Raw genomic sequence first — 16,539 nt, 5'->3', positions numbered from 1 at the left:
CAACAGACCCGGCGCTGGGAAGGCATATGAGGGGGACTTGGTTGACTCAAGAGAGAAGCTGGTCTACAAACAACACCATACAATACATGCAAATTAACCCACCATGCTTTTTTTAAAACATATTTTAACAGAATATTTAGCAGTTCATTTTACATGCTCATATAGACATTTCACTTTGCCTTACCCTTATTTAATATTTTTACAATAATTTTACCAAATTTGATTTGTATGACCTATAGAAAATTCCTTTCTGATTCTAGCTTTCTTGATTTTCCACTGCCCCCTCCATTATTACTTTGGTAAACAAGTCTAAATTCTACATGTCACAGGAGAACACATTACTCAAGGAAGTTTGTATTTTTATTCTTGTTTTTTTTCCCTCAGTACCACCATCTGTTGGGCGTCATTTAACGCATGTGATTCAAATTTTTATGGGTTGCATTGACATCCAACACTGAGGACAATTTTTTTCCCTGGAAAATGGACCACCTGAGTCTATGATGACATTTGAAAGTGATGATAACAATATGCATTAATGCCATTCTTTTCTTCTAAAACATAAAGATATCAGTACACATGTCAGATTTTCTCAAGGGCGTCCTCCAAGCCTTGTCTTTGTAAGGCACCACTTCTACCATCCAGGCACCTCAGTAACAAGAAAGTTGGAGGAGATGGTAAGTAGATGGACTAAACTGGGTACATTGGTTATCAAGGCAGGAAACACAAATACAAGCAAAGCATCCTATGTTGCCTCCATTCGGTACTAGCTTCTTGAAAAGATTCAGTGATTTAGGTTCTAAAAGTAACAGACTCTTGTATCAATTGTGTGTCTTTATTTCACTTATAGTCCCTAATCTTTGTCTCAATGTGAAAAAAATACAAATATGATTCATTTCTTATTGCACAGTTAAATCTCGTTATAAATACGAAGGGAATTTTCATGTGACCTGTTAATTTAATGACACAGCATTTCATATTTCTTTTGAGAGTATATTATAGAATTTGAGGAAACTTTTAATCAAAACAAACAGGTATACATTGTGACCATTTTCTATACCCGGACATCATGTGGATGTTTCTTTTTCCATTTTCATCACAAGGAAAATTCCCCACACATACTGTTCTCCTCAAATAGCATTTTGATCACCATCAGTAGAATTTAGAATGAAGAATCATTAAGTATTTCACATCGATAATGGAGAATTAAAAGTTTCAGATATCTAAATCTCCACTTTGCATACTCTTTGAAGCTGAGAAGAAAATCAGAGATACATCACCCTTTACAATAGCCACAAATGACATAAAATACCTTGGGGTAACACTAACCAAGCAAGTGAAAAAAGAAAGCATCTTCAACAAATGGTGCTGGCATAACTGGATATCAACGTGTAGAAGGCTGCAAATAGATCCATATCTGTCACGGTGCACAAAACTTAAGTCCAAGTGGATCAAGGACCTCAACATAAATCCAGATACTCTGAACCTGCTAGAAGAGAAAGTAGGAAGTAATCTTGAATGCATTGGCATAGGAGATCACTTCCTAAATATAACACCAGTAGCACAGACACTGAGACAAACAATCAATCAATGGGACCTCTTGAAACTGAGAAGCTTTTGTAGAGCAAAGGATACTGTCAACAAGGCAAAGCAAGAGCCTACAGAATGGGAAAAGATCTTCACCAACCCCACATCTGACAGAGGACTGATATCCAGAATATATAAGGAACTCAAGAAATTAGACATCAAAACGACCAACAGTCCAATTAAGAAATGGGCTATAGAACTAAACAGAGAATTCTCAACAGAAGAAACTCAAATGTTTGAAAGACATTTAAGAAATTGCTCAACATCCCTAATCATCATGGAAATGCAAATCAAAACAACTCTGAGATACCACCTTACACCTGTCAGAATGGCTAAGATTAAAACCACTGAAGACACTTTATGCTGGAGAGGATGTGGAACTGGGGGAACTCTCCTCCACTGCTGGTGGGAATGCAAGCTTGTACAACCACTTTGGAAATCAACATGGCGCTTTCTTAGAAAATTGGGAATCAATCTACCCCAAGATCCAGCTATACCACTCTTGGGCATATACCCAAGAAATGCTCAATCATACCACAAGAGCACTTGCTCAGCTATGTTCATATCAACCCTTCATTGCTCCCACTCATGTCCAGGTTGTTTATGTAGATCTCAGCCATTTCTCCATCATTGGGCTCTCCTCGTGTCTTTCTTGGGGTCCTGTTTTCCAGGTAGCCCCATTCAAATTTCAAAATGAAAAATATTATAGAGTAAGCAAGATGACTTGGTGGATAGAGGTGCTTGCTATGAAAGCCTGGGGATCTAAGTTTTATCCCCCAACCTATGTAAAGATGGAAAGAGACAACCTACTTCCAAAAGTTGTCCTCTGGCTTATGCACATGCACCATGAAACATGCACACACACACACACACACACACACACACACACACACACACACACAGATACACACACATACACAAACATACACCTATCCACAACCCCCAGAAATACACCAGACATACATACATACATATGTCCACACATACACACATGAAAAAAATTTTTAAAATGAAAAATTCTAGAAACAATCTTTAAAAAATGCTAATATTTAAAATATTTGCATATATTTAGTTTACAATTAAATTTCAAAAGATATCAACAAAGCATACTATTGGATATTGAATGAATGAGATGAAATTTCTGTAAACATAAATTTAATCATGGGATTCAGTAATCATGACATAAGTTGTCTTGGAGACGTAATAATATATATATATATATATATATGTATAAATATATATGTATACATATGTATACAATGAATTATATGTTATTAATTACATTATGAAAAATGCCACAAAATACTGTCTCTGGAGGCAGAAGACTGTGGTGACATAATGACTAGTGGCTGACATGGTTGACAGGAAGGCAATAATGACTCTTTATCAGTTCTTCTGTATATACCATGTTCTTTTATTAAAACTTTATTGAATTAAATTGAATTAAAACCATGAACAAAAAGAAAGTTGGAACATAATAGTATTCATAAATGGCCTGAAAAACTCTCCTGAGAAATCCTACAGCTGAGAAACACATTCTGCAAAGTATCTGAATTCAAATTGATACACAAATATCAGTAGCCCTCCTATATACAAATGAAAATTATCTGAGAAATAAATCATGGAAACAGATTTCACAACAGGGGTATCTCTAACCAAACAATTGAAAGACTTGTATGACAAATACTTTAAGTCTTTTAAGAAAGAAATTGAAGAAAATGTCAACAGATGGAAAGATGCTCCTGGATCAGCAAGGTCAATATAATATAAATGGCCTTCCTACCAAAAGCAATCTACAGATTCATTGCAATCCACATCAAAATTCCAATACAGTTCTTCACAGATCTTGAAAGGACAATTTTCATTTTCATATGAAAACACAAAAACTCTAGGATAGCTAAAATAATCCTAAATAATAAAAGAACTGTAGGAGGCATCAGCAACTCTGATTTCAAGTTGTACTACAAAGGAATAATAATAGAAACTGTATTGGTATGCCAAACTGACATGTTGATCAAGGGAATTGAATTGAAGACCCAGACATGAATCCACATATCCATGGATAACAAAGTTTTCATAAAAATGTAGAAATATACACTGGAAAAAAAAGCATCTTCAACAAATGATGCTGTTTGCAGTTTAAACTAGATGGCTGCATGTAGAAGAATAAAACAGATCCATATTTATCACTCTCCCAAAAATTAACTCCAAATGGATAAAAGACCTGAACATAACACCAGATATGCTGAACCTGACAGAAGAGAAAGTGGAAAATGCTTTGAACTCACTGGCATAGGAAAAAACTTTCTGAGCAGAACACCATTAACATAGGTACTAGTATCAACAATTAGTAAATGGGACTTCATGAAACTGAGGAGCTTCTGAATGGCAAGGCCACCATCGTTCAGACAAAACAATAGCCTACAGAATGGGAAAAGATTTTCACCAACTACACATCTGATAGAGGACTAACATTGAAAATATATAAATAACACAAGAAGCTTTATTAAAAGAAAACAAGTAATCTACTGAAGAAAAATGGCATATTTATCTAAATGGAATTCTCTATAGAAGAAACTCAAATGGCCAAGAATCACTTTAAAAAATAGTAAACATCCTTAGCCTCAGGAAAACACAAATCAAAACTACTTTGAGATATCATCTTATACCTGTCAGAATGGCTAAAATGAACAAAACAATTGACAGCTCATTATGGCCAGGATGTGAAGTAAGAGGGGCACGCTTCCGTTGCTGATAGGAGTGCATAAATGTACAGCCACTGTGGAAATTAGCATGGTGGTACCTCAGGAATATGGGAACTGATCTACCTCAAGATCCAGCTATACCACTCTTGGCTATACACAGAAGGGATGCTTCATCCTACCACAGAGACACTTGCTCAACCATGTTCATTGCTGCTCTATTCCTAATATCCAGAATTTAGAATCAACCTAGATGTCCCTCAACAGAAGAATGAATAAAGACAATGTGGTATATTTACACAAAAGAGTATTAACATGAAATTTGCAGGCAAGTGGATGGAACTAGGAAAAAAATCACCCTGAATGAGTTCTCCCAGACTTGGAATATGGTATGTATTCAATTATATGAAGATAGTAGCTGTGAAGTCAATGATAATCAAGCTGTAATCCATAGAAAAACAGAGGGCATGTATAGACTAATGGACTAGAAGGAAAAAGATTGATCTTTTGGGGAAAGGGAAATAGAACAGATAGTTATGGATGAATGGGGACCTGGAATGGCAGGATCGAGTGCGGAAAGGGGTGGTGGGAAGGAAAACAGGGAGAGACAGCTAAATTAAGTTCATTTGAGAATTAGTATGGAGGCCTAATACAGTAGAAACTTCCTAAAATATATACATATATGAAGGCAATATAAATGAAATTGCCAAATAATGGTGGAGAATGATTCTCAACTGGCCATTTCTTGTCATTAAATGAAGCATCCAGTACTGGGATTGGGTTACATCTAATTAAGTTGTTGGTCAAAGGGGCTCCATAGGAATTCCTACATAACTCAGGCTATTGCCAAGTTTATGGGTTGCTCTCTACAAACTGACAGCAAAAGCCCATTATAGAAGACAACACCTACTTAGCTCATTGAACATGGAGATGTCAACCTGATGCCTACCTAGAGCCTTCACTTCTATTTTCCCAAGTCTTTCATAACAGAAAGTACTCTGTGTGCTCTCAAAATAGAAACATAAACACCAAGCCACAAACCCTTCATCTGCAATGGTGTACTGCCTACAAGATAGGCTGGGCAATGGTGGCACAAACTTGTAGATTAACCCACCAATAACTGGTTTAAACTGAGGCCCACTGTATAGGATGGAACCCATACTCAACACCACTTGGATTGCCAAGAACATGAAACTAGATAGGCCATGGACCTAGGGATAAACCAAATATACTATTGTTCTACTAAAAGAATGCAGCAATAAAATGCTCCTAATGACATTCTGCTATACTCATAGACCAGTGTCTTGCTCAGCCATGTTCAGAGAAACTTCCTCCCGCAGCAGATGGGAACAAACACAGAGATAGCCAGATATTGTGCAGAAAGTGAGAGACCTGGGAATACTCAGCTTTAAAGGGGGTATTTCCATCAAATCTCTCCCCATGGAGATCACGGAAACCTGATGGATGAAGAGGAGGCGGGAAGAATGTAAGAGCCAGAGGGGATGGAGGACAGCAATAAAATAATGCCCTCTAAATTGACATGAGCAAAGTTTATTTGAACTCACAGAAGCTGAGGCTGCATACATAGGGCCTGAATGGGTCTACAATGGGTCCTCTGCTCATAGATTATGACTTTCAGTTTAGTGTTTTTATTGGATTCCCAAGTGTGCGAATGAGTGGGTCTCTGATTCTTGTATGTTCTATTAGGTTCTTTTTCTTCTGATGGTTTGTTCTGTACAAATCAATATGATTGTTTTTGCTTTATCTTAGTATATTTTATTTAGTTATATTTTATTATTATCTCTTAGAAGCCTATTTTTTCCAATGAGAAACAGGAATAGAATGGATCCAATGGGAAAAGTAGAAGGTAGGGAAATGGTAATCAGGATATATTACATGAGAAAATAATCTATTTTCAATAAAAGGGGGAAAAAAGAAAAAGGAAAAGGAGGACATTGGATGTTATGAGAAAGTGTATATTTTGTCTTAATTCTCATCATGAAAGCAGATGAGAAATAAAAATTAATAATGGATATATTTCTTTAGAAACAATGTGGAACATTAAAAAGTTACATGTGTCAAAGAATTGTGAAATGGTGTGTATTGACCAACAGATGGTTGATCTTTCAAACTATTTCTTATCCTTGTAGTTGTCTTGTCCAACTTCGATTTGATAGTTTTTGTTTTGTCATATTATATTTCATTTTGTTATATTTTTAAATAAATGAATGAATGAATGAAAACCTAGACACTAAGGAAAAGGTTAGCAACTGGGCTGTTACTTCTACCAGCTGGTATAGGGAAAATCAGTTATTTCCAATAGATGTATCAGGTGACCATGGGTATATCAACCACTCCAGGACAGGCTTTATGCTCAAGAGTAATTGACCATCCTATAAGGGACTCCACAATTTTTGTTTGTACTTCCATTTCCTTACCGTTTATTGTTTTTTGTTAGTTTGCTTGTGGCTGCCAGAATACTACTATACCTGAGGAACATCTTAAGCAAAGTGTCAGGAAACAGCACTACCACACAAAAATCAGTAGTCTTCCTATCAAATAAAGTCATACTGAATAAGAAATAAGAAATACAATCCCATTCATAAAAATCTCTAAGAAACATAAACCTTTCTAAATAAATGTAAGCAAAGAAATGAAAGACCTGTAATGATTCAAACCTTAAAACACTGAAGGGAGAAGCTGAGGAAGAAATAAGAAGATGAACAGAACTTCTGTGCTTGGGGATTGCTAGGACTAACATCGTGAAAATGGCTAACCTATTAAAATCAATATGCAGATTCGATGCAATCCTCGTGAAAATTCTAACTTGATTCATCAAAGAGATTCAACTCAATCTTAAAACTCACTGGGAAGCACAACAATCTTCAGATAGTCAAAACAATCTTGAACAATAAAACCTCTGCTTGGGGTATCACCATTCCTGATTTCAAATTATACTCCAAAGATACAATGATAAAATGGCAATGTACTTGAAAAAAAAAAAAGTCGCAATCATCAGCACAGTATAACTGAGGACCCAGCTATAAGTTCACATTTCTAATTTATGATTTCTGACAAAGAAGCCGCAAATGCACATTGGAAAGAAGACATCTTTAAGAAATAGTGATAGGAAAACAGGATAGCCATAACTGGGCAAAGGAAACTAAATTCTTGTATCTCACCCTGTACAAAACTCAATCCCAGATGGTTTAAGGACTCAACGTAAGACCTGATACCCTGAACCTTTTAGAAGAGAAAGTAGGTAACACACTTCAAATCATATCTACAGGTACTGACTTCCTGAATAGGACTTTTGTAGCACAGGAAATAAGACCAATAATTAAGAAACAGGACCTCGAGGAATTCTGTACAGCAAAAAACTCTATTGATTAAGTGAAAAATTAGCCTAGAGAATGGGAAACAAGTCTTTGCTAGCAATAGAAATCACACTGTATTAGTGTCTAGAATATACAATGAACTGAAAAACTTGCCACAAAGAAAGCAAACCATGTAATTAAAAGATAGGGTATGGAGCAGAACAGGATTGCCATTATTTTTCATTAGGTGTATGCTTGGACAAGCTTCTGAACACATGATCTCTTAGCTTCAGCTATCATATTAATATCATTCAAGTCATTGTGCATAGATGTGAAGTGTAAACGATTTTATGTCAATATATGTAACCAGGAAAGCAAAGCTTTAGTTTAGGATACAATAACTGCTAAGACCATTTGTGATTTAAATACATTATTTATCAACATGGGGACTTGATATTGGAAGATGATCATGATTATATGAAGAAAATTTCACAATAAAATTTTCTTGAAAAAAAATCAATGTTTTGTAGTGGAATTAATTCTCTAAATATTGAAACAGAAGTTAAAATAATGCAGTCTAAAACCTTACAAAATAAAAGTCCTGATTTTATTTGTATATAATTACATATTACTTATACTTCTGCAAGAGCTAGGCATAGGAGAACTAAAATGCACCCATATGAATTCCTAGAGTTCCAATAGGCATTTTGGTTAAGGTGTGATGACCACTAGACTAAGCATGTGAAGAAAACTCTACTCTGCAGACAAGCGAAGAGCCTCAAAACAAAGTAATTAAATATGGTTCAGAATTTAGACAAATAAAATGGGAGGCCAGATGATTTCAGGAGAGGTCTCTGATCTAAGGCGATTTGAAGAACTCTATCTCAATAAAAAATGAGCCTGTCAAAGGAATTAGAACATCAAGGAGATCCAAACTTTTTCTCACTTAAGGTGGCAATATATACCTTAGTAAGCCCCATAACCATCATGGTTTTGAATTATTAGACCATAGTATGTGTTGCATTTCTAAAGTACATGTACAGCCCAGCATTTATGGAACAAACAAAATGCTTGAAGAAAGCTTTTCAAGTTCATTTATATCATGTTTGAACTGATTGCTATTTGTTATATAGTTGGCAATATGAGAATTCACTAAGTCTCCCCACTCCAATTATGTCACTTAGCTTTCAGACACCAATATAATTTCCTTTGTTTATGTTGTCCTGACAAATTTATCACCACAGTCTCCAAGGACTGAGAGCACTTTGTAAAACAAATGTTTATTATGAGTTTTAATTGAATTGTTATTCAGAGATAGAGGTTGCATAATCTTATTTTTAAAACATAAACACAAAGATTTATAATAAATATAAAGGGGTTTCTAAGACTAACCAAAAACACCAAGATGGGAATATAGTCAAATAAAAAATTCTAACTGAATGGTTCTCAAATATTTAAAACATATTTTGGGAGGTCAAAGAATATGTGCATAACATTCTTTTTGAAAATGGTTATTTGGGGCAATGAATAATGAAAAGTAAATTAAAGTAATTATTCACGGTTGCTGTTTTCTTTAAAAACACTTCTATACTTATTGTTTGGGATTGAAAAAAGTTATAAATTTACCAGGAAGAATACTAATGTTCCTTTCCTCCCTTATGGTATTCCTTATAGTCTTCAGTCTTTTGTCTCTCCCATGAGCCTTTTATTAAATTCTTAAAAGAAGGAATATGATTTATACACATAAATTTGATCTTCTGAAGATTAGAGTTAGAAGAAAAAGAAACACTAATTTCAATTTACTTATAATCATGTTCAGACTCGATAAAGCATCCCTGGATTCATGGCAATTGAATATTTTTAGGTCAAACTGAATAATTTTTAATCACATACATTTTAAAATCTTGATCAGTACAGTTATTTTGATCACAGTCTATATATTTAATATACAATAGCACATATAATTTTAAATAACTGTTCTTATTACCAGTAAATGGATGGTATATCAGTATGGTCTATTAATATGTTTGAGACATGTATCTAAAACACTAGAATTTGAGGCACTAGTTCATATATATATATATATATATATATATGCAGCATGTATCATTAGGGAAACTATTTTTAACTCTTATTGTACTATTGTGTAATTAGTTTGTCCACTAAGTAAAGCTAATCTATTTGAAGAACCATTAGGATCTGGAGGTGGTTGATATTTAAAAAAAATGACAGTGGTTATATTAACAGTTTTCATTTATCAATGGATTTGCTTTACTACAATGATCCTTGTATATAAGCTGCAGTTAATGTTTTCTTCAACTGTCTTCTGACTTATCTGTTTTATGGCATCTTGCTAACATGGGAAACATAATACATTCCAAAAGTTTTGTATCTCTAAAGATGTTTCTTTCCTGTGTCTTGGATCTCAGTTACTGGAATATTATTCTACTGTATACTTAGGAACTATTCTCATATTCTTGGCAAAAACAAAACAAAACAAAAAAAATCTTCTGTATTTACCCCAAGTTACACAGCTAAAATGGCATTTGCTGCCCAATAAATTTCTTCTCAGCTAACAATAAACTGGCAAGGATTCTCCCCCCTTTCTCAATTTTAAGGGAGATTTAGCAAATCCTTTCCATGTGTAAAAAGAGACATGGTGCAGTATTTATTTTTTGCTCAGATAACTACTTTTGCATCCACTAGCTGTGTGTGGAGAACACAATTTAATTGTTTTAGTAGAAGATTTAGGTTTGTTTGTGATTTAATTAGAATTTAATCCAGAAAGAATAAACTAAATGATTTTCTCTGAGGTAACTAATATAATTGCAATTAAATGTCAGGCTGGGTTAAAGTCCTGTGGAATTTCTGACTGCTGTATTTGCCAGGGATTTCTCTCTTTTGGCTGACAATGAGTGCGAGCTGCTGGGTAAGAGCTCAAGTGAGGACAGTATCTGGCCATCTTTACCTGTGCTTTCTAATATGTTGTGAGAACTTGAATGTATTCAGCTGGAATTCTTAGAGCTGGTGTCACTAGATTTTTCAATGTGGAAACTGCGTGACCTTCCCAGAGTTGACCTTCAAGTCACTCAGTGTCACTTTTACAGCATTATGTTGATAACAAATAACTTATGCCAACATACGTCTAACTGATGAATCTGCCCAGCCCAGGGTTCTTTGTTCTTCTAAAATGTCTTTATCATTCTATCCTGTCTCATTGATGAAATCCTCCATTTCAACTCTGTTAGTCTAATTCCCTTCTATCTTCCAAAATCTGCCTTTGTACTATGTGCCCAAAGCTTTTAGTATCTTTGATGATGCAGTTAAGCCAGAGAAATACTAGGTTAAGGGGCAGGTATCCTAACTCACAAGCTTGGGAAAGTTATTTAAACCTTTCATGGGGTAACAGAACTAACAAAACATACATGTCCTATAGGATTTTATGACAACACAGAACATGGTTTTGCCTCATCATACTTAGCATATGATGCTAGTTTTCTTATAATGTCCCCTATAGTATTTTTTAGTTTTGTTTTTGAGTTATAATTTAATTACATTTCTCCCTTCCCAAACTTCCCATATGACTTTCCCTTTCCTCCTTCAAATTCATGACTCCTTTTTTATTAATTGTTATTGAATGCATGTCTACTTATATACTCATATATATTACTATATGACCTATAGGGTCCATATAATCTGCTGTGGGGTGTCGTTCTATATGCTATGAATATGTGTTGCTCTGATTTGGTTGATATATAACACACTGATTGGCCAGTAGCCAGGCAGGAAGTATAGGCAGAATAAGCAGACAAGGAGAATTTTGGGAAGAGGAAGGCTGAGTCAGGAGTCACCAGCCAGACACAGAAAAAGCAAGATGATAAGGCCGAACAGAGAAAAGGTACCAAGCCACATGGCTAAACATAGATAAGAATTATGGGTTAATTTAAGTGCAAGCGCTGGTTGGTAATAATCCTGAGCTAGTGGCCAAGCAGGTATAATTAACATAAGCCTCTGTGTGTTTACTTGGTGGGCACGAGTGGGAGAGATTTGTCCATCCAGCCAGGACACAGGAAAACTTCCAAATACTTTTGGTGCTCACTGTTGGGCATTGAACCACAAAGACTTAAGAGAGCTTAAAGATTCTGAATGCACAGAAAAAGAGCCACACTAGGTTTCCTAGTCTCACAGTCTAATGCCAGTAGCAGCATAGAGACTTGTCTCCCAAAAACTGCCTGTGAGATGGAGCTGGCCGCCAGCTGCCATAAGCTAAGCAGCTTGGTGGATTCCCACCACAGTACACAGTGGTATCTCCAAGCTGTGTAGCACACTGTGTGGTGGATTTAGCTTTTGCTAGTATTAAAAAAAAAAAAAAAAAAAAAAAAAAAAAAAAAAAAAGGTTTCTGGGCTACATGCTGCTGGATGGAGACATGGACCCACTGCCTCCCAGAGTCAGCAGAAAACATGGCTCCCAGAGCTGGCAGTGAATAACCTCTGCCAATTTGAAAAGCTAAGATTGGTGGAGTCAGCAGCCAAGGCTGCTGCTGCAGTACTAGACACTGCAGTTTAAAGCAATAGATTCACCATAAGACAGATTCAGATGGGATAAACCCTAAACAGTTTACAATGTGTGTAAAAATGTGTGAAGGCTTGGAAGAGAGAGGAAAGGGAGTATAGACAGTTATATACAGAAATAGAAAGTTTTAAAAAAAGTCTTTAAGGAGAAAGTAGGAGTAATATAAAAAAATAAGCCACGTAAAGATGGAAATCACACAGAGAGTCTGGATTATATTGTCTTTGGTATTTTTAACTGCATAAAGAGTTAATTATAAAGGCTGCTCAGTTAAAGTAACAAGTGTATTTTAAAGGTATCTTGACTTCAAAATTTGAATCTGAGATATGTTACTTTGGAAAGGAGGCTCTGTTTTTGTTCCCACAGAAAGCAAAAGGCTATGAATTTGTTCCAGGTTAAGATGGATCAGACCTTAACAGATGGTACCTATCAACAAAGTTTATAGCTGGTCTTCCCAGGACTTGACCATTATCTGGAATTTTCTCATAATTTCCATAAGACTACCAGCATCCCCTATCATCAGAAAGTAGCCTAGAACACTATGCCCACATTCCCAAAAATATGGATTATAGATATTTGTCTGTGTTTAGAGGTTTGTTACAAATTGTTATTGGTCATAGTCAATATCTTTCTAAAGAAAAAAGGATAGAATATAGATATGATAGGATGAAAGAGTAGATTATTAAATCTACTTTTAAAGAGCAACAACTTGTATAAAATGTTTTAAATTGTTATAGATTTTAGTTTATTACAAATTTAAAATTAATTTTGTTATTATATATATATATATATATATATTTCCACTCTAGTTTAATGTATTATGTATATATAACTCATTTAAATTGTAATGGATAATTAAGAAACACAAATTAAAAATTAGTCTTCTATGGTAATCACACTTGTAGTCATGTTAGTTAAGTTTTCTAGACATACACAGATATTTTTCAGTTAGGTATGTAATCTTCAAACACTTCAAAGACCTACAGAATACAGCATTTAAAATGTTTTAAGAACTTTGACTTTCTGGACACTGAGACACGTTTGCTCCTGGCAGCACCAATCTACTCCAGAGAAGATAATGGGCACTGAAGAAATTCATTATGGAGTTTGCTTTCTTTGTGGCAAAAGTTAGCCACTGGGGGGGAAATGCCCTTGAGTCTACTTATTTACAGTATATTGTATAAATTGGATATGTAGGCCCCATAGGAAGGTGACCACTGAAATGATCCTTCAGATTCCTGCTTCACAGAAGAAACTGCCTAACATTCTATAGGACACAAAGAAAAAAATGACCAAGAGACTAGGTCTATGGGCTAAAGATGGATGCCCCAACGTTACAGAGGAACTTTGTATGTCTGTCCAGGCAGACAACTGTCACTGTCATTTCCAGAATTTTGGAAGTTGTTTACAGTGCATTTCCTGTTTATTTAGGAAATATATTCTTCTGAGTTCTTTGATGTAGTTGAAGAATAGTCATAATTTTCTTTGGTTATGACAAAAGATAAATTAGATATGACATTTTAGAGTCACAAATATAGGATAGATAGAACATTTTCTTTAATTTTGACAAATACAAATAGACTAGATACTGTAACTGTAATTCTTGCTTGATAACTGTTCTATTGTATGTAATTTTACTATGTTAAAGTTAAAACCTTCCTTTTTGATTAGAAAGAAAAGGGGAAGTGCTATGGGATGTCATTATGCATGCTATGAATATGTGTTGTTTTGATTTGGCTGATATATAAAACACCGATTGGCAAGTAGCCAGGTAGGAGGTATAGGTGGGAAAAGCAAACAAGAAGAATTCTGGGAAGAGGAAGGCTGAGTCAGGAGTCACCAGCCAGACATAGAGGAAGCAAGATGACAAGGCAGAACTGAGAAAAGGTACCAAGCCACGTGACTAAACATAGATGAGAATTATGGGTTAATTTAAGTGTAAGTGCTGTTCAATATTAAGCCTGAGCTAATGGCCAAGAAGTTATATTTAATATAAGCCTCTATGTGTTTACTTGGTAGACATGAATGGGAATGATTTGGCCCAACCACTGGCCAGCTGGGACACAGGAAAACTTCCAACTACAATAATCTATAACAGCAGGATCTTGAATAGCAATGAAGAGGGCCTCCAATTCTTGAAGCCCTCATAAACAAAACATAGAAAAAAATCTTGTGATAAAAATATTCTGTTATTTTAATATTTTTCCTTATGATCTCTTCTAGAAACGAAAAAAGAAAAATCTGGGAAAAGTTCTTCTGTTTTGAAAGACAAAGGTAATAGAATTCATTTAATATAACAGTATAGTTATAAGTTAAATTATCTGAACCAGTACCTTATAAATTTGGGTGTATTATCTTCACAGTTGTACAAAACAAAATTATACAGGCTGTTTACAACATCATATGTTTTAAAATATCAGCATTTATAAGGAAGTGGGGGAGGGAAAGGCAGAAATAAAGGACAGAAGGATTTTTGGTAACAATGAAAAGTAACATATATAAGAAAATTAAAGTATTAGGAAATATTTGCCTCTCTAGCCTCTGACACCCTCATTCTACTAATATATATAATATATACTAATATATATACCATATATATATATATATGTATGGTAAAAGATACTGTTAAAACTCTTAAAACCATTTGAAAAGGAAAAATGATAATTCTAGAAAAAGGAACCAAGATACTAATTGGAGCTCTGAATCCTCTTATTTTCCAAAACTATCAGGCTTCTTCTGTGTGTTTTAGTCTTATCAGATTCTTATTGCTACAGAAACATAAAATTATTATTTAAATATCATGATTTGGGTTTCATGACAATAGTCTAATGCCCATCAAAATCATAGTCTTATTTCAAAAATAATTTCTAAATAAATCATCAACCTCATTTATTTCAGCTTTGTCTCAGCCTCCTCTTTTCAGAATTAATACACTAAAAATTTCACTTACTGCATATACAAGTTACATTAATTAGGGTTTCTATTGTGGAAAGAGACACTATGACCAAGGCAACTCTTATAAATGTAACTATTTAATTGGCAGCTTGGTTACAATTTTGAAAGATTAGTCTATTATCATCATCATGGGGAGCATGGTGACATTCAGACAGGCATATTAGCTGAGAGATTTAGAACATCATCCCCAGGCAATAGGCAGAGAGAGACATACTGGGCTTGGCATGGGCTTTTGAAAGCTCAAAAGCCTAATCTCAGTAACACACATTCTCCAACAGGAAATACATATTCTTAGATGGCCTCACTTCCTAATCCATCCAAATAGTTTCATCCACTGAGAAATAAGCATGCAAATATATGAGTTTTGGGGGGGCAGTCTTATTCAAACCACCATACACCACTCTCTAGCTCCTGTAGGCTGGTATCCATATTGTAATATAAAATTTGTTTGCTTCAACCTCAAAAGTTCCAATAGTCTTTCCATCTAAAAAATTATTTAAGTCTCTTATGAGACTCAAGGGAATCTCTTAATTATGGTCATCTGTAAAATAATTATCCATAAGCAGATCATATCCTTCTAACATAAAATGACACAGAATATATATTACCTTTCCAAATATTGAGCAGTGTTGGACCAAATCAAGATTGAAAATCATAGGGAGAAACTCCACATTTAGCATCTCCATGTTTAATGTCAAGTTACTTTCCAGAACTACAACTCCTTCCGGCATTGTTGTCCTCAACACACTGCTGTCTCTTGAGCTGGTTCCACACCCAGTCTGCAGCTCTCCATTGCAGGTATCCCATGGCTCTGGAATCTCCAACATCTTGGGGTCTCCAAAGCAATCTGATCTTTATACTCACAGCTTCATGAAATAGCCTCTCCAGGCCTCTAAACCATGTAGGAAGATTCTTTCTTGTATCCTTAATGATAAAGCCAAAACCACAGAACCAAAAGCTATCAAATTCTTCTGTTTCCTAAGACTAGAACTTGGACTCTTCCTTGACTTGCATTTGCATAAGCTTTCCAGTGTTTTTTTTCTTCCCTCACTGCTTAAACTTTTTTTTTAATTCCTTTTCACAAGTTAGAAACTTAGCTGGGTAGGGTCTTGCCCTTAGGGAACTACTCCCATTATTACATTTAGCACTGAGTTTCCCTTTAAACATTTTGTCTCTTGAAGCAGAGTTAGGCTCCAATATTGCATTTCCTTGTGTTTGTTTGTTTTTTCTCTCCTCAAATTGCACATTTTGCATTCCTCTTTGCCCCCTTGCTCCTTTTCATTATAGATTTGCATAATAGTGATCATTAATAAACAACCACAGTCAATAGTAAGTTATCTTGAAGTCTCTTGTGCCAATGCCATTAATGCAATACTCTTCAATTTAGCCTCTTGCAAAATTTTTAGGACAA

The 16,539-nt window shown here is 35.0% G+C and overlaps 1 protein-coding gene across 20 annotated transcripts in view; it reads left to right on the top strand.

Moving 5' to 3' along the window:
* Positions 1-16,539, top strand: part of Trdn (triadin) — a 373,213-nt gene that overhangs the window by 261,651 nt on the left and 95,023 nt on the right. For all 20 annotated transcript variants that reach the window (XM_076552516.1, XM_076552525.1, XM_076552513.1 and 17 more), the window contains one exon: positions 14,397-14,447. In XM_076552516.1, coding sequence (XP_076408631.1) covers positions 14,397-14,447 — 51 coding nt within the window. The remainder of the gene's footprint in view (positions 1-14,396; positions 14,448-16,539) is intronic.

This window comes from Peromyscus maniculatus, chromosome 16, assembly GCF_049852395.1.
Source record: "Peromyscus maniculatus bairdii isolate BWxNUB_F1_BW_parent chromosome 16, HU_Pman_BW_mat_3.1, whole genome shotgun sequence".
In the NCBI taxonomy this organism is placed as follows: Eukaryota; Metazoa; Chordata; class Mammalia; order Rodentia; family Cricetidae; genus Peromyscus; species Peromyscus maniculatus.
Note: the sequence above shows the minus strand (reverse complement) of the source record. Positions and strands in the feature narration are given on the sequence as shown.